General features: G+C 43.2%; 1 protein-coding gene and 1 pseudogene across 3 annotated transcripts in view; one reads left to right on the forward strand and one right to left on the reverse strand.

Moving 5' to 3' along the window:
- Window positions 1-1,654: 1,654 nt before the first annotated feature.
- The window catches only part of USP6NL (USP6 N-terminal like), a 135,692-nt gene continuing 113,476 nt past the window's right edge, over window positions 1,655-23,870 (reverse strand). For all 3 annotated transcript variants that reach the window (XM_064479330.1, XM_031444753.2, XM_064479331.1), the window contains 4 exons: window positions 23,616-23,681; window positions 23,423-23,522; window positions 20,726-20,878; window positions 1,655-8,298 (listed from right to left, as the gene is read on the reverse strand). In XM_064479330.1, the coding sequence (XP_064335400.1) occupies window positions 6,881-8,298; window positions 20,726-20,878; window positions 23,423-23,522; window positions 23,616-23,681 (1,737 nt within the window). In that variant the 3' untranslated portion in view covers window positions 1,655-6,880. The remainder of the gene's footprint in view (window positions 8,299-20,725; window positions 20,879-23,422; window positions 23,523-23,615; window positions 23,682-23,870) is intronic.
- On the forward strand, window positions 9,276-9,932 carry LOC105093579 (glutathione peroxidase 1-like; annotated as a pseudogene).

Raw genomic sequence — 23,870 nt, forward strand, 5'->3', positions numbered from 1 at the left:
GACGGACATTCTGGTTATTTCCAATTTTTCTCTATTACAAACAAATCTCTCTGGAACCGTCAGACAGCATGACCCGTCAGTCCCCTATTCCTCATATCCTACACATCAAAACAGAAGCCACTTCCTCACCAAATCTAATCTGCCCCTTTCTCCTGAGTCCTTTTCATCAGATGGTGGCCCACTATCCACCCTACCCACCCAAGCTGGGAGCCATGCAAGTCAACCTTGAGCCTTCTCCCCGCAACAGTACAGGGGATGTTGAAGTACATCAGCTCTGAAGAAAACAATTCTATTTACAAGAGGAAGAAAAATAAAACACTTAGGAATAACTTTAACAAAAGATGTGCAAGACTAAAACTACAAAACCGTGCTGAGAGAAATTAAAGATCAAAATAAATGGAGAGACATGCAATGCTTATGGGAGACTCAACATTGTTAAGGTTCCTGAATTGATCTACAGATTCAAAACAATACCTATCAGAATCCTAACAGGTTTTTTTGTTTTTTGTTTTTTTGGCAGAAACTAACAAGCTGGTCCTAAAATTTATACAGAAAAGCAAAGGACCCAGAATAGCCAAAATAATTTGAAAAAGAACCAAGTTGGAGGATGATTTCTTCCTGATTTCAAAACTTAGAGTACTTACATATATGGTCAATTGATTTTTGACACAGGTACCAATGCAATTCAGTTGGGGAAAGCATAGTCTTTTAAACACATGGTACTGAGACCCCTGGAAATCCACATATACTTAGATCTTTACCTCACACTTTATACAATAATTCAACATGGCTCATAGACCCAAATGTAGGAGCTAAAACTATAAAACTTCTGGGATAAAACATCGGTGAAAATCATTTGTGACCCTGGGTTAGGGAGAGAGACACAACACTAAAAGCATAATCCATAAAGAAAAAAATAATAAACTGGACCTCATTAATATAAAAACATTCACAGTTCAAAAGACATCATTAAGAAACTGGAAAGATACGTCACAGACTGGGAGAAAACATCTGCAAACCATATGTCTTATAAAGGACTTGTATCCAGAGTATTTTAAAGAACTCTTACTTTTCCAAAATAAGAAAACCCAATTAAAAGGTAAGCAAAAGATCTGAATAGTCATTTCACCAAAGAAGACACACGAATGATCTACAAACACATGGCAAAATGCTCATCATTAGCTACTCGAGAAACGCAAATCAGAGCCTCAATGAGACATCGCTGCACACCCACTAGAACGGCTATGATAGAAAAGCACAAATAGCAAGCGTTGGTGAGGGTGTAGAGACATCAGACCCCTCAGGCATTGTGGGTGGAAAGGTGAAACAGTGCAGACATTTTGGAAAAGAGTGTGGGAGTTTCTTAAAAGGTTAAACATATCATAAAAGCCAACAGCACTCCTAAGTGTGTACCCGAGGGGAATGAAAACATGGCCACACAAACACTTGTACACAAATGGTCATGGCAGCAGGTGAAAATAGCCCAGCGTCTAGCAGCTGGTGGCTGCACAAACAGAACGTGACAGAGCTGCACAACAGAAGGCAATTCAGCAACAGAAAGGGTGTTACTGATACCGGCTCCACGGATGAACCTCAAAACATTATGCCAAGTGTGCCAGAAGCCAGAAGCAAAAACCAAGTATTATCCCATTCCATCCACAGGAAATGTCCAGAAAAGGCAAATCAGAAAAACAGAAGGTGTTTTAGTGGTTGCCTGAGGCTGGGGGTGGGAATGGAGATGGACTACAAACAGACACAAGAGATCTTCTTGAGGTGACGGAAATGTTCTAAAATTGGTTTGCTGTAATGGTTGCACAACTCCATAAACTGACTGAAAAAATCACTGATGTGCACACTTAACCGGGTGAACTTTATGGTGGGTAAATTACACGTCCTTAAAACTGCTGGTGGGGGTGGGAAGTCCTGGCTCCACCCCCAGCATGCCGGGAAAGTTACTGCAGCTCCCTGTGCCTTCAACTCCTCACCTGTGAACCAGGAAGTCAGGCAGTGCATGCCTCGAGGTCACTGCGAGCACCAACTGGATTAACACAGGTGAAACGCTTAGCGCAGTGCCAGATATGCCAGTAATGCTAGTGATTCTTTACTTAGTAGTGTTCAAATTAATCACCGTTCTTCATTACTTCTTCCCTGGTGTGAAGCTCTGGAATCCCCTTTAGACAGAAGACCTTAGACAGAACCCCTGCTGCCCTCACCCCAACGTCAGGCTTGCACCCCCACCTATGCGTCCAGTCCCAGGGCACATGAGGCCCTCCACAACCTGGTCTCTGCGGGACCCCCCCCACCCCATCCCCCACACACACCAAGTCCACACTTACCACGGCCACCCCCTCTGGGCAAATGCCCTTTCTTCTCCCTCTTGTCCGTCTGCCCTATGATTCCTCACCAGCTCAGCTAAGGCGACACCGCTCACAGGCCCTCCCTGGTCCTCCCGAGCTGGGCCTTTCTGTGCCCATAATAGTCACCACGCCCATCTCCACACTGAGCTGAGACGTGGATTATAAAACGCATCTCCTACCCTGAAGTATGAACCCGGCCCAGTCCCAGGGCAACCAGGACCCGGGAGGGGCTCGACCAAGCGCTGGCTGGCCGAGCAGGTGCCCAGCCTGCGCGGCAAAGCCTCAGCTCCTCACGTGGGGAAAATCACTCAGGCTTCCAGGGAGCGTAGGCTTCCTCCCAGCAAGTCACTTAAGCAAAGGGACAGAGGTCATGCAGGAAAATGGAAATAAGTCTTCCCAGGGCTCTACCTATTTTGAAGAACTACGGTCAGCAGGAGTGGGAGCAACTTCAGGGCCCAGGCCCCCTTCAGCGGAAGCCGCCCACACTTCCCACAGCTCGGGGCCCTCCGTCAGCGTTCACAGACGGCTGGTCATGCCCGCCTTTCCAGTGCAAGTTTTCCTAACTTACCTGAAATCAGAGTTTCTAAACTCTGAAACTGATCTGTTAAGAATTCTGGGGACCGCTCACAGTGAGCATATACAACAACTACTTTTTTTTCAAGTTCCCCAGATAATTCTAAAGACCAGAAGACTCAAGAGCTACTTCCAAGAAATCTAAAATTTGTTCCTGTTTTTTGGTGTTCTTACTGATAAAATGGTGGCAGTTATGCTTAGATTCATGGATAACCAAAATCCTTCTGAAAGTGCAATTCACAGATCCATGTTCGACGGAATTTTTTCTTCCTATTCTCAGTACCTTAGGTCACTGCCAAAGTCAAGTCCGACTTACTGAAACCATCTGGTCAGTCAGTATCAATATCCGTATCAAAAATGTATTTAAAATCTACTATAAGACAGTTGAAACAAAGGGGAAAAACACACATTGCCACAATGAGTCTTACTAACCCACAAACAAGCGCACATTAAAATGAAGGTGTGAGTGCAAAAGGTAACCGGGAGCAGTAGTATTTCCTGAAGACTAAGCTGGAGATCCTTACCTTGATCTTGGACTTGCAACCTCTATGAATAAATCCTGCTTTGTGGACATGGAATGTTTTTCTCTAACCATGAAAATGAAAAGAAAGGAGATCTCAGCAAAGTACTAAGCAGGCATCATTTCTGTGCTTATGATCAGCGGGCCCTAAGGGAGATCTGAATGACAAACACAAAATCCCACGTTCAAGCTGACACTCAATATGACATACAACAGCATTGGAACTGTCTTAAAATGAAAAAAGTTAAGACGATCACACTACATCCTGTAAACATCTGATTTTCCCTTCCAAAAATGTCCCATTGGCGGAATCTCTCTTCCTTCAAGAAACATTCTGTCACTGACAGCGAAGGGGATCAGAATGATTTTGAGCTAAAGACACTGGAGTTCCTGAAATCCCTGATCTGGCTAAAAGTAGAGCCTCCCCCAAAGGACTCAACGGTCATAAATCCCCTCCTGGAAGCTCTAACCTTCTCTCCTGGCGCCACAACCAAACTGTCACCAACTATTCCATCTCCCTAAACGCCCATTTATTTTCCATAAGTGCCCTTCTTCCTCATCCCTTTCCCCTACCCCCCCCCCCCGGCTAAGTGTAGTACAGAGACCCCAAGTCTAACCCTCCTGAGTGACTCATCACTGGGTACCACATGGACGCAGGATGCACGTTACTAAACTTGTCTCCTTTTCTCCTGTTAATCTGTCTTTTGTCAGTCCAATTTATACCCAATATGGATCCGATCTGACAGATACAGGTGTCTTCCAGCTCCAAATGCTATTTTAAAAAATTCTAAAAACAACATAAGCACCTGAAAAAGTTGAAGTTTTAAAACCCTTTGAGACCCTGGGTCTAGTTTCTTTAACGTTTCAAAGTAAATATGAAAAAAGAAAAAAAAAAACTATACCAAAGTGCTTATTGTGTTAATAAGCAAAGCAAAACTGCTACAAAGAAAAAGGCTCAACAGTGGCAAAATATTTACCTACTGGACATGCAGTTACAGAGTAAAATCAGTCTCCACACCGTGAAAAAACTAACCTATTATGTTTTTTTATAAATATATTTAACCCACTTTATGAATATTATTTCATGTTTCATCATTGTTTCATCATTTACCTTTTATTAAAACATAAATTTGAAAGAATAAAATTGCACAGAGGCAAAATAACTTCGAATTAAATTTTTCTTGACAAACTAACAGAGAGCTACATTTTACAATGAGGAAGACTGAAAAGAAGACCTCATTGTTACTACTCACGATTGAATAAAAAAAAGGCAAGGTGATGCGGGTCTAAATACAGAACTACTGGGAATTAGCAAAGCATGGAGCAGAGAACTGTGATCGAGCTGAAGTCATGTAGGCAAACACTGGGCACCATCTACTCAGAAGAGAATTAGCTTCCGAAGTATCAGAGATGCGGCACTTCTGACTTACGAAGAAAAAAGCACATAAAAGACACAGAACAAAATAGTTAGCATGTTAAAAACAATCACATCAAAAAAAGTATACAGATAAAAAATGTCATAGATGACGTAAGAAAATAGTGTGTGTGTATATATATTTTGCATATATATATAAATATAAATCTACAGTATTTCCACTGTTGATATATATATCTTGGAGCAGCTCAGAGGCTGCTATCATAAACTAAATTGTACAGCTTGGTTTATTACAAGTCACAGAGTCATGGTTTAAGACTGGAATTCATATCCCCAGCTACATTTGTATATACATTTACTTCTAAGCTTCCACATGATCTGAGTCAACGGCCCGGTGTGCCCGGATTTAGTCTGAGCTTCTGTGCAGTGCTTAGCCACTAACACACTGCATTTGTTTTGCCATTTTTAATAACATCATGACCGAGTTGGTTAAAATTACATTAGACTCATTATATACACAAAAAACATTGTCACATTCAGGAACTAAACAACTGTTACTCTCGTTTTAAAAGACATACCTCTGTACCTTGAAAGCTTAAAGTCTCAACTTGCAACAGTAAGAGCCATCTATCTGAGGTTTTCTACTCTCTCTGAGGCAAACTGGAGCAAAGGAATGTTGACAACAAAGTCAGACTTTCTTGGAGTGCCCAAAACGTGGTCAGTGTTTTGGCAACTGTAGTGTAAAACAAAATTTTAAGAGACACTGCTGTCTTCGTTATGATGATCCTGAATTTTTTTCACTGACGCGAACAGACAAAAAGATTTCTGAAAGTATGAAACTTACACTATTAAAAAAAAAAGATCCAACTCTTAAGATTCCAGTAATAATTAGGATCGTTTTTTCACAATTTTACACAACGATAATTTAATGGCCTAAGTGCAGCAATATCCACTGACTACATTCTTTAAAGATAGAGTGTCAGGAAAAGATCGTGTAAATGCCACCCGGGCCCTTTGCGGGGAGGGTCTGCAGGAATTCAAGGGGCAGAAGTAAGAAGTAACCGTATTGTTGATCCTGCTTTCAAACGAATTTCAGAGGAGCCTGCTCCGCCGCCCCGTGTGAGTGCTTGATGGTAACGTGCAGCTTCTCCTGCTGGCGCCCGCCGGACAGCTGCGCCACAGCACCGCCTGGGCATCTGGCGAGGAACGTTCTGCTCTGAGCTTTGCAAGAGTCAGACCAGAACAAAGGGCACAGATGCACCAAAACAGATCTCTTGGTGAACAAGGATCCTCTGAGCGCTGCACCTTTGGCCATAAACTTACTTTAACTGCCCCGATTTTTAAGCACCATTAAGTGGTCAGCCTTTCTCTCCAATGTCTTCAATTTTCAGATTCAGAGAAAATGCCAGCAACTGGATGAAAAAGCTGAGCATTCTGTGAGACACTGAATTAAGTCAGGGCAAACCCTTAAGTCAGTTTAGGACCTGGGTTAAAAATAAAAGGGGAGGGGAAAAAAAATTTGACCAAAAGACAAGTTAGGGAGAAAAGAAGAATAAATTATTCCATGGATCTAGATTAAAAGTAGTTTCTTTCGTTAACATTTCTTTAGTTCTGCGTTCAAACGTGTAATGCACAGATGCCCATGGTATCTAGGGAAAGACACATACACTACACACAGCCTTAAAAGTAACTATTCAGCTCAGGTTTTCAGTGCTTTGTAACATCACTCAAAATAGAATGGGCTAACAGAGTACGAATATTCAGATGTTGGAGAAAGATACAAATGAAACCGAGCGTACGTCCCTAAATGCTATTGCTATGTTTCCACATTAAATTCCTTTTAACAGGTTCAGTGATGATGCAAGTTAAAAGCTCATCTTAAGCAGCATTTAGGTGGGGATGAAAACGCTCCCATATATTCTTATTACTAACATACATCCGAATTGTGCGAGTTGTTCACAATTGTATAAAACACTGCTTTGGCAATTATAAACACAGCAATGTAGGTTTCACACGGTTTCTATTCTCTTGTCTGTAGCAAGCACAGATAAATTCTCACAGCAATACTGATTCTTGGATGGAGAGTCCATCCCGATTTCTGTAGTGATGAGCCGGAGGCGAGGGCCCTGAATACTGATACCCAGATGAACTGGCATCTTCCAGCGCTGGGGAAGTTCTGTACCGCACTGGACTATCTACAGAAACTGCTGGGAGGCTGTGGTCCTGAAAGGGTCCACGTTGAAAGGTGAGATATTTTGGTAAACTGCTTAAGTGGCTGTGGTCTGCATCTTGAGCCCACGACTGTCCATGCATCTCTGGCCTGAACGTGTAACCAATTTCCGACCATTTTCTGTTATCTGGCAAACGATCTGCTGGAGGAAGGATGTATTTTCCATTCTTCGGCGACCCTGAATTGCCCGAATACCCGCTGGCACCAGAATCCACAGGGAGAACTTCTATTCTACTGGATGGCAGGATGACTGGAGTCGGGCGGTGGGAGGGTTTCTCTGGAGAAGCATTGACTGAAAGAGTAGAACCATAAGGTCTCCTAGGAGGATTCACGTGAGTCCCAAGGGTGAACGGGGGAGGCACAAAGCTGCTGTGAGCAGCAGGGACGTGCTTGGGAGGAGGGTTTCCATGGTAATCGGGGGGATTACTGTAAGATGGGGGATGCCCTGTCCCACGATCTTCCCCATTGAACTGAGGCGGGTATTTTGCATAACCTGGAGGCTGTACTTTAAAAGTAAACTTGTTGGGTACTTTGGGTGGACTGGAGCTTGGCTCGGCATGCCTCCTGGGACTGTGAGAGTAAGCAATGCCCCTGGGGCTGTGCGAGGACGCCCGCTCGAGGGCCTCTTCCAGAGCAGCGCCATTCTCACTTTCAGGAACGTTATCGTACTGGGATGCATTCGAGCCCCGCTTCCCTTCGTCAGCATCCAAGACCTTCATCTTCTGCCTGACGCTGGGTACCCGAGCATCTGCTGAACTCGGGACGGTGATCCGAAGTGTGGGGTGGGCAGCTCTGCTTCTGCCTTCGATGGCGTATTTGGCAGCTTTTTCAATAGCTGACGTATCTGACGGTTTATTCCATTTGGGCACAAACTCCTTCCTGATGTTTGAAATGGCATTGCTATTCTGGTTAGCAGCTGCATGGTTATACTGCCTGGAACTGTCTTGCGGACCTGATGGAAGCCTTTTTTGAAAATCTGCCTCATCTTTAAGCTTTTTACTTTCCTCGTCCACTGACTTCCGCCTTGGCTGCCTCACTCTTTCCGGGGTACCAGCTCTGCTCTGATGGTGAGGGGAGTGCTCGTGTGTCTTGTGAGGAGAGGAGCTGCTTTCCCTTCTGCTCCCTGTCCGGGGACTTGACTTGCCCACACTTCTCTGTCCGTTGCTCAGGTGACTGACGCCAGCCAGCTGACATTCAGGGGGAAGTTGTCCCAAAGGTTTCTTCGGAAATTCTTCCTCTTTACCTGAAGGGAAAGATAAGTTCATAAGCAACATATAAATGCACAAGAGCATGGACCAAACAGAAGTAGTACATTGTGAGTAACTGTGTGCTTTTCACATGTGCACTCACACACACACACAGAGCATCAGAGGCTTAATACTTGATACTAAACCATACCGAAACGCAAGGTCTTACTAGGCAATGTGCAAGTGGGAAGACCTACAACCTTACGAGTAAGGGTCATACAACTGCGTAACACATGATTCTTATATTTTGTTAAGACACACTGCTGCATGATTTTTGAAGAACCCAAGTTTGATGTTCTCATTTCTATTCCTAAAACAATCCTGCAGGTCAGTAGTTCAGTGTCTTACCATTACATCCCTTCCACTTTAGACTGCCTCCACTAAAATGGTTCTGGAATCTCAGTAAACCTTTTCCTATCAACTTCAAGCAGGCCTGCCAAATTAAAAAGTCAACTGCTGACCAACCGTGGTCTCCAAGTTGTCCTCAAATAGCTTATTATTACCTCAAGTACCTTCCACGGAATAAAAAGAAATAATATTCTCCATTTCAAAATTAATATTCCAAAAGACTCAGACTTTAAGCCTGAGATTTGCAGATACTAACTACTATATATAAAACAGGTAAACAACAAGGTCCTACTGTACAGCACAGGGAAGTATATTCAGTACCTTGTAATAACCTAAAATGATAAGGAATATAAAAAGAATATATATATAACTGAATCACTACTCTGTATACCAGAAATTAATACTACATTGTAAATCAACTGTACTTCAATTAAAAAGATTTTAAAAAGGCTTTTTCTAGGCCGTGGCGCTCCTTTATTTCTCCAAACCCACGCCACGTGCGCGGCTTGGCGCTCGGCGTGTGCCTTCTCCGCGCGCCCGCGGGCCAGGGGGAGCGGGGGAGCGGGGGAGCCGGGGAGCCGGGGAGCCAGGGCGCCCTGCGGGGTAGGTGCTGCGCACTGAGAACGTGGCGTCACTGAGGCACAACGGGCCGGGACTACACCCAGATGAATAAGCTGCAGCGGCGCCTCGGGCCCCGGGGCCTGGTCGTGCTGGGCTCCCTGTGCAACCAGTCTGGGTATCAGGAGAACTCGAAGAACGAGGAGATCCTAAACTGCCTCAAGTATGTCCGACCAGACGGCAGGTTCGAGCCCAACTTCGTGCTCTTTGAGAAATGCGAGGTGGACGGCTCAAAGGCGCACCCGCTCTTCGCCTTTCTTCGTGAGGCCCTGCCCACTCCCAGGGACCACGCCACTGCCCTCATGACCGACCCCAAGTTCATCACCTGGTCTCCAGTATGCCGCAACGATGTCTCCTGGAACTTCGAGAAGTTCCCGGGGGGGCCCAGATGGTGCGCCTGTGCGCAGGTATAGCCGCCGCTTTCTGACCCTCGACATGGAGCCTGACATCGAAACCCTGCTGTCCCAGGGGCCCAGCTCTGCCTAAGGGGCCCCTCCTATCCCTGCTGTTTGGCAGTCACAGCGCTGCCCTCTGGGGAGTTTACCCAGGAAGGTGTTTCCTCTAAACCTGCATGGAGGGAACGCCTGATGTCCAGGAAAATCCCTGAGATGGGTGCTGTCCTGTCTATCCCGGCTTCCCCTTTCCCAGACCACAGCATCTCACTAATAAATAAAGTGCTGGTTCTCAGCAGAAAAAAAAAATTAAAACAAAAAAAAATTAAAAAATTAAAAAAAAAAAAATTAAAACGATGCTACTTTAAATGCAAAAAAGGGGGGAAAAGAATAAAAAAGAAAGAAAATCATATTATATACTTCTAGCTTTATATTTTAAATAACTAACATTGGAAAATTAATGAGAAATTAAGGAAGGTGCAGTAAATTGGGCATTTAGTAAACAGTATTTAAAAACGATTTCTTACAATATGGATACCCAGTAAATACCACCTTGAAAAAAACAAGACTTCACTTGTAAAAATTTCCTAGTATAAGATACATGTTTTTTACCTTTTACTACATAATAACATATTCTCACTTAAAAATAAGTTGTTGCTCTCTTCAAATACCCAGCCACCCGCCCGTCTAACACAGATTTCCCAAGTAAGCACAAGTCCATCAGTCGTGAGCAGGCAGACGCAGCCACTGTTTTCATGCAGCTAACGTTCTTGGTGTTGACAATCGTATTATCTGCCCACATATCATAATTTTCTTAAGATATTAAAAAAAGTTCAATGAGCTTTTCTCTGGGAAGGGAGGGAGCAAAGAATGATGGAGATGCAATACCCTTTAAGTAGTGAAGCTACCAGAATCAGAATTACTGAGCTAAAAATAACCTTTATGCTATTCTAGCTCAGTGGTTGTTTAAACTTTTTGAAATTAATCTTTTTAAAAAACCAAATTTCACATGAAACTCCAATATATAAAGAAAACATAAGCCAGCTGCTCTAGTTAAAGTGGAAGGGCTCGGGGTACCTCCCATTCACCCCTTCTCCTCTTCCCTCAACTGGGCAGCTTCTTAGAGCCTTGGGGTTCCAGAGAGATCCAGTCCAGCCCGTGATTTATAGGAGGTGAAGCAACGTCTCAGAGAAAGAAGCCAAGTGATCTTTAGTGGCAGAAGCTGAGTGAGAACCAGGACCCAATGTTTTCACTCCCACTTTACTGCTGTCTTCCACTATGCCATGTTCACTCAACCTGAGACACATGGGATGGTTTTAACTGAATTTAACCTCACTTTGACAATATTTATGTAAGCTTTTTATTTTATACATCTGAAAGTACACAAAGCATTAGAACTGACAATTACCGTCTGTTTCATTCATCCATCCATTCAACAAATACACACCTGTCAGCAACTACTATAGCCAGGCACCGCTCTAGGTGCTGGCGATCCAAGGGTGAAACCGGGGAGTGCCCTGTCCTCACGGAGCTGTGCTAGTTGTACAGAGGGCCATGAAGATAGTGCCAGGGTAAGGTAACTAAAATGACTCGGGGCCCGGGGGACAGAGCAGGGGAGAGTTCCCGGAAATGCAAAGGCTCTCTGTGCCCAGAGTGGGTCCCCTGCAAAGTTTTTATCAGCTCTACAAATAGGAATCCATTTAGTCCCAGATACATATATGAAGTCCTTCCTCCCTGTAGGTAAGTAACCCCAATGAACAGAGATTATCAAGAAGATATAAAGATCTACGTAATAGAAAATCCAAATTTATCAATTTTCTTTTAGCTCCCCCTCTGACAGCGTTCTAAGCACTCAGCATAGTAAACGAATGGCTGGCTTAATGGCTAGTTGATACTTCATCAGCATCAGCCAAACATCAAAACACCCCCTTCGGAGCGGAGGTGGAAGGACGGACATGGGGAGGAAAGAGGACCAAGGGAGAAAACTGAGCATCTCGGGGGTAAGGCCGCATCTCATACTGTTCCTGTGTCTCCGTATTCACAGATGCCCACTCTGAGACCCTCCGAGTATATGAAAGGCACTACCGTGAAGACTGCTAGGGCACACAGGACAACGTGGGATTACAAACATAAGGCACATATTTCTCAGGAGAAAGAGCAAAAAAACTGAGAAGGAAGTAACAGACTGAGGCGGCAACTTCATGCCTGAAGCAAAATGGAAAGGCACGCATCACACAGGTGAGGGAGTTCTACTTTGTCATTACAGAGGGTGAGAAAAGTGCTCACTGTTCACTTAACCCTACTTCACATTCAGGTCAATACACAAATTTCTCTAAGGAAGAGACACTGATATTCTTTGCATCCACATGTTATATCAGAATTAGAAGAAAACTTTAGCACGTTCCATTTACTGAATGGTCTAGAGGTCAAAAGCCACACTAAGGAAAACAAAAAATCTGTGACTTCTAAATTCCCCCCAAAGTAGCATCTTACAGCTCTTTCATGACAGCCCGTAACACACTTCCCTTCCCCCAGTAGATGATCACCTGGAAGAGACTTCTACCTATTTTGCAGGTCTTCCAAAGGCTCCAAAATCGCAACAGGTGTATGGTTCTGACAAAATGTCCAAGCATTCACATGTAACTAGTATGAATCGGAGTAATTTTAGACACATTGTTCCAATAAACAGTACGGAAGCGTGACGGTTATAAATACCCAAGAAACTAGATGCAGCAGGGTTTGCGGAAAAAACTTAGTGCAAACAGGAGGACATTGTGTCTATTAATTCCTGAATGTCAATCTCTCATTAGAAACCAGGACTATGTAAGAGGTACATGGTAAATACTTCAACTGTACAAAGACATTTAGAGGACATGGCCTCTTGATCTCCATGAAGATTTTCAATAAATACGGTAGAAAGTAAAGTAATTTGAAAGAGGCAGTAGATAAGGATATAAAAAAGAGCCTTCTAAAATATAAGTGCGTAAAAACCTAACTCCTTCCAACTTCAAGGACAGTGTTGCGTCAGGCTAGGAGACCTCGCCCCGGACACTGAGTGTACTGACTGCAGCACTCGGTCTCCCCAGCGGCCTGGCCTGTGACCAGGGAGCAGGTGGACCTAACGCAGCTGTGACCCCGGCACCACTCCATCCGCCATCAGGAGCCGCTGACTGATGGCCCCTGGATGATGCCGTGTGCGGGTTCTTACTGCAACTGACCCACCACCTCCAGACAGTGTAAATCCTCAACTCCTTGGCAACTCAACAACAATCAGATAGACACTTGGTGTTTGCATTTCTAAGGGCCTTGAGGGCAACCCTGACTGTGGGGAGGGGCCCTGTCTCTCAGGAGGAGGAAGGAGAAGGGGTGGAAAAAAAGGCCCAGAGAAGAGGGGGGAAGGGAGGGGAGGAGAGAAAGACAGGGAGGGAGGAGGAGGGAAAGGGGTGAGGAGGGGGAGGGAAGACAGAGGCAGGGTTGGGGCTCTCCTGCCCCTCTGAGTGGGACCCACTTCACACCCGGCTTCACAGGACTGGGCAGGGCAGAGCCTCACCGCCACGGGGGGGGGGGGGGGGGGCTGACCTCTGCGCCTAAGTACAAGGTTAACAAGAAAAATCTGCTCAACTTTGTCATTAAGGCAATTCTTTTTTGAAGATTAATTATTCAGCTGGCCCTGACTTAAGCTACATTGTGCAGACCCTCTAAGAAGGACCTAAGCACCGTCAGCCAGGTTTTCATGCGCTCATGCTCTCTGCCCTTCCCCCAGAAGTAGACCCAAACAAGCACTAACCGTTCTGTACAATCTCTTCATGGGTGCCTCTCGCCCTCCTCCCCACCCGCCACTGCTGTCCTTGGTCTATGTTTAAGCATCTCCTTTCACCCCTAAGCAACTGACTGCCGAGAAGGTTCAAGCATGACTGATGTCAGAGCAGATGGCCATAAGCAGGCAGTAAGTATTCTACCACCACCCATACGTTCATCCTGGATTTCTTTTCAACAGACACAGTACTGTTTTGCTCACTCCACTAGAGCTCCAGGCCTCAAACTGTGTCCTTCCCTTCTTCCCCCCTTCCTCCCCTGAAAGCCAGGAGTTTAAATGAAGACTCAGGAAACCGACACAGTTCCCTTTAGATACAACAGGGGGCGCTTTTGTGAAAACAGCACAATCATGATATTTTTCCCTAGCGTTCTATTACATAAGTGGTATTTTTATGCCAGTGCCAACAATTAAGACTACTCTGCTGGAAAAACAAATAACTATAACTGTACATATTTCAGAATAAGAGCAAAAATGTTTCTTGGTTATTTTTTTCTTAAACATTGTTTCCTAAAAAAAAAAAAAAAAAAGAAAAGAAAAAAAAAAACAAAAAACCAAATAAAAACACCCCCCACCCAAAACAACAACAGCCCAACAAAAAGAATCCCTAAAAAAGTCAGGGCAAGAGTCCATCTCTGCTCTTACTCAGGTGCCTGGCACCACCCACTGGACGCAACGCTCAATTGCAAGTCTCGCAGACAGACTGACTCCGGAGAGGTAAACAGCTCCCTGCACCCAACCAGAGACCCAGTGACAGGAACGTGCTCTAAGAGCACTCTCCGTGAGCAACATTCTTTTAAATTTCAGGAACAGAGTATATGTACTCTGATTGCTCCAACAGTTTTCAGTGAGTAGTGGGGGAAATTATTTTGGGACGGGATCAACTTAGTCCCTTCTGGATTAAATATTAAGTCCAAATGAGTTTTAAAATATTGTCACAAAATTACTGATTTCAAATTTATACCTGAAAAATCAAGTGGTTTATTTCGGTTTAATGTACTATGCGCCAGAAGAGCATACAATTCAAACATCAGTACAGCCTTCAACAAGGTGACCAAAAGAAATACAGCATACTTTCTAATTTCTAGCTATGATAGTTTTAAAAAGTCCAAACAGAACATTGTAGTTAGGTTCACAGGCTGGACTTTTTTTTTTTTTTGAACAGATAAAACTTGAAAGAAAAGGAAAGCTGAAAGGAGATAATTATTTAAATGTACTTATTGTTATACACCTATTTTAATGCCACATAGATCTCTGTGAAATAACTTAATTTTTAAAACCTGAGCTCTGTGTCTCCTAGAGTTTCAATTCACATACGCGTATGTAAAAATTGCTCACCGTGTGTAACATCAGTTTACATTATATGAACAAATAAAACTGAAAACCCATTCAAATTCTCAAAAAGTGGGACAGTTTTTTTTAAATCAACACAATGAATCTGACTTGTCTGTGCGTGCACAAGACACAGAAAGATTCCATCACCTCCAAAAACGGCCTCATGCTAACCTTTTGCAGACAGTATGTTTTTAGTATCTAAAAAATATTATTGCAACTTCATTTGTTCATTAAAAAAATACTGATTGAGTGCCTACTCTAAACTAGGCACTGTACTAGGTGCTGGTGACACACAGACATGCTCACTGTCCTGCAAGAACTCACTCTAACGCAGACATAGAACTAACTGACAGGGGGAAACACAGAGTGTGGGACAGAAGCAGGCACGGGGCACATTTCCGGCATGAAATACGGGTGACCAAATTTTATTAGTTTCGGGAAGCTGGGGACTGGCTGAGTCTACAGGAAGATGAGGCTTAAGCCAAGTCATGGACACCAAGCAGAACGGACGAGGCCAGAGGCGTCTGGAGAGCTGCTCAGGGAGGTCCTGGAGACGCACATCCGAAGGCAGAGAACCAGGAGGGCGTGACCCTGGGCGGCGTGAACCACACGCAGCAGCACCCGCCTGGGATGCCGCAGGCACAGGCTTCACCCGTCGGGCCAGTCCCTCACGACCCTGGGCAAGTACTTAACCTTGCAGCCTAAGCTTCCTTGTCTATAAGCCACTAAGAGTAATCCTGATGGCAGAGTGACCGAGAAAGCTCGTCAGAATTAAAATGATGCCCCCTTTGATGTAAGAATTACAGCCCTGCCAGGTAAGAAACAAGTGAAAAGCAGAGGATTCCGGCACGTTGGGAGCTCTTGCGAGGTCAAAGCTGACGGTAAAAGGCCAAGGAAGTGCAAAACCCCATCTTCCCAGGTGGGAAGACGCAGACTTCCTCAAGGGCGAGGAAGAAGGCGGCGGTGTGCAACACAATCTACAGCATCTGGACTGAAATAATTCCAAACTGTGATGCCCAGAGAGCAGGGCCGTGGACAAGCACAAATGAGCGTTTTCTTCCTGTGTTCCAGTAAAAAATTCTGACTGCCATCACAAAAAACATACGAAAATGAAAACGCAGCACTGAGGCGAGAAATGGTTTTCTACAGATAAACAAACAAAAAATTCTTAATTTCTCTCGGGAAAAAAAAGGACATGTACCAGAGCCAAAAGCAACAAAATGCTCACTCGCTTGCTTTCAGTTTCCTATTTTCTGATACCTAAAACAAAAGATACACTTTAAAACGGCCCCCTCAACTATTCTAAGAAAAATTCTCTCTCCATTCTACTAGACAGGTCATGAGCTGTATCTCTGGGGCAACTGGAAGTCACAGTGGTTCAACATAGGCCTTCTAACCGGAATGACTTCCCTACTTGACAAAATCTTGGCCAAATGGCTTCATCTGAATAGATGACAGCGGACAACAAAGGGACATTTCCATCTAAAGCTCATCAGCCAGTGGGATACACAAGAAACTATTTGAGTCACTTTAATATTTTGTCAACAAAAAATACTTTCATTTAAACTGAGGTCTTCAGAGTTGATTCACATTAAGAGATGGACAGCAAAACTTTACAAATGCTTTATACGTGTATGTTTATTACTAGCAATGGCCCCAAACAGGGGTATTATAGAAAAATCAATAAAACAGAAACAATATTGTTGTACACCTGAAACTAATATAATACTGTAAATCAATGATACTTCAATTTAAAAAAACAAACAAACAAACAACATAGGACGGAACAGAAATGGCTGGAAATCAAGACTAGCAACAAGATAAATGTTCTAAAAACACAAACACTGACATAGGGTTAAACTGTCAGCAAATCAGGAGTAGAAGGGAAGAATCACTGACAAAGACATCTACAAAAACGCTACACACATTTATGTAGATGTACGTGTCTACATGTGGGCTCACAGGTGAAAGAAAAGGAGAGGAGGAGACGAGGAAGTCCCAGGCCGCTGACAGTTACCCTGAAGGGGAGAACAGAAGCAATGGGAGCCCTCACACTCACCCATCTACCTCAAGACTGTCTGCCATTCTTATCAGGATGTATCTGGGCACCACTTGTGTAACGAAACTGAGAAACAAGGAATTCTTAGGATGAGCCAGAGATAGCCTGTTGCACAGAAAAGCAAGGAAATATTCCGAGACTCACCACGCTGGGGCCACAGGACACAGGAATCTGTTTAAGGAGGTTCCACTGGCCAGATACAGAACGATTTGAGCGTTAAAACGTTTAGATTGTATCACATTCCACAGATTTGCAATGAAAGAGCAGAGACAATAAGCTCGTTTGCTGCCACTGGACATAATCAAGACGTGAACTCCTAATTCTGGACAACTGACACATTCAGCGTTTATTCTGTCGTTTCAGTAGCAAGCACATTTTAAGGCAACCAAAGAGCCCCTCTGGAAGGAGGAGGGAACGTGCTTTCTTACAGAAGGAAGTCTGATTTGACAAATGTAAAGCAAAGAATGGAATCTGAAAAATCACTATTTTGTAACCTCAAATGAAATATTTCTTTTTGGCAAGGATTACCAATGGAAGCTAAAACCATCAGGGGAAAGATTAAAAGGAAACTGGATATCTGTACAGTGTCAAAACACTGCACCACAAATCACTTGCTAACTGGAAAGTTTTTGTAATTAAAAAAAAAAAAACCTTATTTTTAAAATAAAAAGATCTGGTTATCACCACCTTTTATCCAGGGTTCAAGCTCAGTATCACTAACAGTAATAAAACCAGTCATTCTGTGCCTGCTGTTGAATCTGAATCTGATTAAATGTCTACATCTAGCTTCTAGCTTGCAGAAAATACAGAAGCTAGAGGAACAAATTAAATGACCAAAGTAAAGAAAAACTAGACACCTCCAAATGAGACATTCCACAAGAAAACAGACTGATCTCTGTAACAAGTCAGTGTCAATGAACAAGAGAGGAAAACACAAGGCAGCCCCTCCCCCCACCGCAGGAGCCCTTCTCCCCCAGCTCCAGTGACCTCCAGAGGCTTTAAAGGGCCCCTGCCCTCTTCCTCCCCATCCATCCCTTCATTTCTCAAAGTTCTGAAAGACAAAGAGAATCTTAAAAGCAGCAAAAGAGAAGTGACTTGTCACACACAAGGTACCCTCAGATAAGGCTATAAGCAGACTTCTCATCAGCTTCAGAGGCCAGTAGGCTGATATACCTAACGTGCTAAAAGGGAAAAAACTGTCAACCAAGCATCCTGTGTCAGGCAAAACTGTCCTTCCAAAGTGAGGGATAAATTAAGATAGTCCCAGAAGAAAGGTATACTGAAAACAAACAGCAAACTGACAGAAGTAAGTCCTCCCTCATCAGTAAGACTTGGGAATTAACTTAATCAAAAAGGTGTGAGACTTGCACAATTAAAACCGTAAGACGTTGCTGAAAGAAAATGGAGAAGACGTAAGTAAGTGGAAACACATCCCATGTTGATAGATTGGAAGATTAACATTGTCAAGATGTTAATACTATCCAAAGCGATCTACAAATTTAATGCAATCCCTGTCAAAATCCTAATGACTTTTTTTTTTTGCGTAAATAGAAAAACGCATTCTAAAATTCATATGGAATCTCAAGGGGCCCCGAATAGCTAAAACAGTCTTTTTCAGCTGGAGGACTCACACTTTCTGGTTTCAAAGCTTACTCCACAGCTCTGGTGCTGGGACAAAGACAGACACCTTACGGCCAACGGAGCAGAACGAAAGTTAATCCTTGTGTATGTGGTCAAATGATTGTTTTTCTCTTTTTTTTTTTTTTTTTTTTTTTGGTGTGTCTTTTTGGGGGAGGGGTCATTAGGTTTCTTTATTTATTCACGCTATTTTATTCACTTGTTAACGGAACTGCTGCGGATTGAACACAGGGCGTCGTGCATGCTAAGCACGTGCTCTACCACTAAGCTGTACCCTCCCCACCTTGGTCAAATGATTTTTGACAAGAGTGCCAAGACCATTCAATGGTCAATAGAAAAGTGGGCAGAAGATCAACTGGGAAGTTGTCAGAAAAACATTTAAAATGCACCATAAATACATAAGGCAGACACTGAACTTACTCAAAATTAAAGAAATACAAATCAAAACAATGGAATACTCAGTCCAGCCAGCAAAAAAAAAAAAAAAAAAAAAAAAAGGTGTAACATTCCACGTGTTTGCGTGGGATGGAAGACTGAGGCAGGAGAGACCTAACAAAAATGACAGGTATGGTGTTAAATTTCTCACTAGTGTTGGTTTGGTTATCTTACTGTTCCACACAGAGCTTACAATAATGCAAAGACAGTAACAACGGGACGCTGTGGGGGAGTCCAAAGAGCCGACGCTGTGGCAGCAGAAACGCAGATGAGGACAGATTATCATCCCGGAAAGTGCAGAGCGACCCACCGCGTCGCACCTTAACCGCCAGAGTAGACAGAGAGAAAGCAAAGCACCCGCCCTCTGCTGTCATCCCTCGCCTTACCCTAGGACCCCATCCTACCCTCTCCTAGTAAAGAGGCCTTACAAACTACTGCTACCAAGTTTCCTCCTGTGTAAAATGAGGGTGAGTGAGTGCCTTTCCTTCCAGTTATTTTAGGGAATAAATGAGATGTTCCCTGTAGTACGTGGGGCAGAGGAAACATTCAATAAACATTAGCTGCTCGTTAGATGCTAAATCGGCCCTTTGTGTTACACAGGCTGTTACTTTGTTCTCGTGTTTAAATAGTTCCACTACATACATACAAATATGTATTTTCTATATGTGTCTTTTACTAAAACTTGTCTTAAACTCTTTTTAAAAGTAGGCAAGACACTTAAAAATGAATGGTAAAGAAGCCAGAATACAGTTAGTAACTGCTGTTCCAAATGCAGCCCGTGCTCCAGGAGAGAATGAGTAGAAAGTGGACGCTACTGTTCTGAATGAGAGGGCCGACCTCACTTCGCACAGGTGATGGCCTCACGGGCCAAGGCCCACACCCAGTTCTCTCAATTGCCGCTGTGATGGTTTGTTCCCGAGGGAATCCGGATGGCCCACAGCAAACCTCAGGAGATACTGATTAGACCCTTGCAATTATGTAACTAAGAGCAGAACATCGTGCTTTTCACCAAAGAGGAAAAGATCTTCCCACACTTTCCTCCCCTCTCCTCTCGTCCGGTACTGCTCCGCCCTTCGTCGGATCCTTCCCCGTGTATCCTGCTTCCAGCTCTGTGGGTGCCCCACTCACCACACTCTATTTGTTGTCATTTGTGTAAGTTCTGTCTCTGCTCTGTGCACCCTGAGAGCATGAAGCACGTCTTTCTTTTGAGTTAAATCCCCAACCCAGCACACAGCAGAAAGCTGAACAGGAGGTCCTCCAAGAGGGTCTGAAATCAGTGAGTAAAATATATTATCTACACTGCAACACCCTGCAAAGGGCCCTGGATGGGCAGACAGGACCCCTGGGCCCTGGCGTCAATGATGCTGTCTGCAGGTCCTGCAGCAACACATCAGCCCCTTAGTATCAGTTTCCTCGTCTGTAATACGGGACTTTTACGTGCTCTGCTACTGCACATGGTCTCACAAAATGCGATGAAGGAAGTAAAAAGTGCTTAGTACTATAGTAGCTTAGAGCAGCATGGTTACTTCTGATTAAACATTACTCGTCAAAACAAACTTCCTAAACTGAAGTAGGGACTCTCTTAGGAGAGGCTGATTTAATTAATATGTTTATTTGCTTCTTCTTAAAATAAGAATAAAGCCATAAGCAGGCGACAAAAACTGATCTGCATGAATCCATCACAAGTACGCTTATGTTTTCAAACAACAATGGCCCAGGCCACTGGCGGCATGTCTGCGAATCTTAATTGTAAGTCAGGTATAAAGTGTTTAGAATCTCCTTACCAGGTTCTGGAAGATCTAATTTTGCCCGCTTTAGTTCTGCCATGGATATCTGAAGTTGCTCTATTACAAAGTCATCTTCGAAGAAAAAATCCTTCGCCAAGGTCTCCTGAAGAAACTCTACAAGTTCTTCCATAGACAATTTCATAAGATGTTCTAAGAAAAGAAGAGAACAATAAACACCAGCTACTTCAGGTTGAGAAGATAATGTGTTCTATTCTGATGCATTTTTTAAAAGGGCACAGCACACAACGTATACATGGCATTGTGAATACCACTGAAACTCAGTAAGACAAAAATGTTTTCTGATACTAGAGCAGTCACAGAGCAAAGCAGGTACTCTTGCGGGACTGGGGACAGATGAATACCGCTAAATCCCCTCTTGTTGCTTTGAGAATAACCATGCTGACGCATATTGACCCAGAGCAAGAGCTTCCTAGAGTCGGTAGACAGAGAAAGGCCACCAAGCGTGACGTGCACTTCCTGTTTTACTGGCACGGAGCTCCAACTTCACGGGCACATCCACCTCCGGGTCTGTATTTTCACTACTTCCAAATTTCCCCCAAATCTGGATTATTAATTATCTGTATTTCTACTTATGAAATTAGTTTCACTGAAAAAATTAAAATTACAGATAAAGAGCACAAAGTAAAAATTAGCTCAGATCCATTAGTCACTGCCCTAGAAGCATGTGTGTGTCCATGTGTATCAATTTACAAAAATAAATGACACCTTCCACGTTACTCACCTTCTTGCTTTTCCCCCAACTCAATTATCGTGCATCACTGATACCTCTCACCTCAACAAATATGGTCTTACACCTTACTATTAACAACTTAAGTCACTAACAACTACGTAAGATTTCGCTGCATGTGTGCTCTATACTTAATTGGTCTTCTAGTATCAGACATTTAGGTCATTTCTAATTTTTTTTATTATTTAAAAATCACTAATTTTTTTATAGTAACAATGTCTCTAAATACTAGTAAGGCGATCAGGAGAAAAACAAGAAAAAAATCTAAGGAGTTTCCACTGAATATTGGTCTAGACAGTTTTTCAAGCGTTATATGGTGAAAGAACTTCATTTAAGACTTTAAGATTTGTCTTCCTAATGAAGAAAAAATACACAACAGGCAGTCTTCCCACAGCTTGTTTAGTCTGATGACATGGTAGGATACAAAGTAATGGTTATGCTTCAAGTTTATTTACAAACGGTGAAAAAACTTTTCACTTGTCAAAATTAGTCAAGAATCACAGGTAAAACATAATTTAAGAGGAAGAAGAAGGCTATGGAGAACATAACACCATGTTTCTACTTTATCACTGTTTAGGGAACACTAAACTAGTAAGTATATATCTTAATAAAAAGTACACTTCTGTTCAACATCTTGGTCAGTTCATAATTCAGAAAGAGAGAAAAGGAGTAAAGGGGAGGGAGGGAGGGAGGGAGGGAGGGAGGGAGAGGAGACTGACTGATTCCCTGTGGTTGTAATGACAGTCTTGGGAGGTAATTTGTTACCAAACTGTCTCATCTCGGTGCTGTGGTTTGCATGTTGGGGAGGGAGGGAAATGAACCACAACGCTCCTGAATCCTCTTCTTTCAGAGTAAACAATACAGATGTGATTTTAAAGTTTTCATTCCTATCTAGAATGTGGATAATTCGGTGCTCTTTAAGTCCTTGCTTTGCAAGTGAGCAATCAAACAATCTTGTATCAAAGGACCTCACATGTTCTTAGAACAAAGCCAAGCCCAGCAGGGAGAAACACTACAAAACACGACTGCAAGCACTCAGTCAGCTTATCATTTAGCTGACAAACTGAACAGATCAATCAGTCAAGAACAACACAGGAGAGCAGACAAAGGGAACGTGATACGAGGCTCTGCCCTAGATGGGACCTGCGTGGGAGGCCCCAGAGTTTCAGGGAGTCTCCCCTCTGCACAGTTACACGGGGAGTCACCTACGTTTTGAGGTTGGATTGACACTTTGAGGGGTATTATAAGCTTCTTCATATTCATAAAGAAAAACTCACTTCTTGATTTTTTTTTTTTTGAGAATTTTTTTTCACATTTTTTTAACTGAGTTATAGTCATTTTACACTTCTTGATTTTTAAAGTAAGGCATCACACGTCAAATTTACAGAGCCCTTGAAATACGCGACTGAAGCCTTTTTAAAGACCTGTGTTGCATTTGGGCAACTAGACATGAGCAGTCCTTGCCCCCAGAGGCCACAAAGCAGTCAGAGAGGGGGAGGAGAGGAGGCGCCCCTCGTTTGGGCTGGGTGCTTTATTCCTGGTGAAGGAAGCAGTCATGGGAAATGCCCTCTCCAGCACTTTTAACTAAGGGGCCCGGCTTCTTTGGTGTCCCTCTCCTCCTACAAACCCAAGGTTCAGATTGATGAAAAGAGACAAGGGGTCCCCGTGGAAACAAATAATCAATAGAACATCATCATTAACAAAACCAAACTTTACATTCTACTTGTGTGAAGACGAAACCGATATGGAGAAAAGAATCAAAGACCTTGGCAATGTAAAGCTTCTGGTTATGAGACAGAACCAGTGATACTCAATCACCAACTGAAGACAATTTCTTCACTTATTACCAAAAGGAAATGAATTTGAAGTTGGGTGAGTAATGAGAAATCAGAGTTAAAACAAGGCTAGATTTTTTGAGAAAGTGTTATAATTAAATGTTTTCTTACTTCTGTGTAATTTTAAGATCGTGTAAGACATAGCTGTAAGAACTCGCTCTCCTTCAAAGATGTAGATGTCCCATATTCTGAGGTTTAGTGTAAAGGGAGTCTACAATTAAAAACAAAACAGAAATAAGATGAACAGTTTGCCCTTGTCTGGTATTTGGAATTTTACGATTGAGTTTTCTAAGTAAATACTCACCCGATCAAGGAAACACTGAAAAAACCATTTCATTGTGTAAAAACTTGTGTAGATTTCTTGGGAATCCTGAAAAACACAAAGATTTCACAGTTTCTGGACTGCAGCAAACAAAACAGGACAATATAACACACATCAGGCAGCGGAGGCACCAGTCAAAGCTTAAGGACCCTTCACTCAGAATCCTTCTCGTGCTGGAGGATTTCACTTTGTCTGCCAACTCCCACTCCCGGCTCCCCCTCCCTCGAGTTTACTTTT

This window comes from Camelus dromedarius, chromosome 26, assembly GCF_036321535.1.
Source record: "Camelus dromedarius isolate mCamDro1 chromosome 26, mCamDro1.pat, whole genome shotgun sequence".
Classification (NCBI taxonomy): domain Eukaryota; kingdom Metazoa; phylum Chordata; class Mammalia; order Artiodactyla; family Camelidae; genus Camelus; species Camelus dromedarius.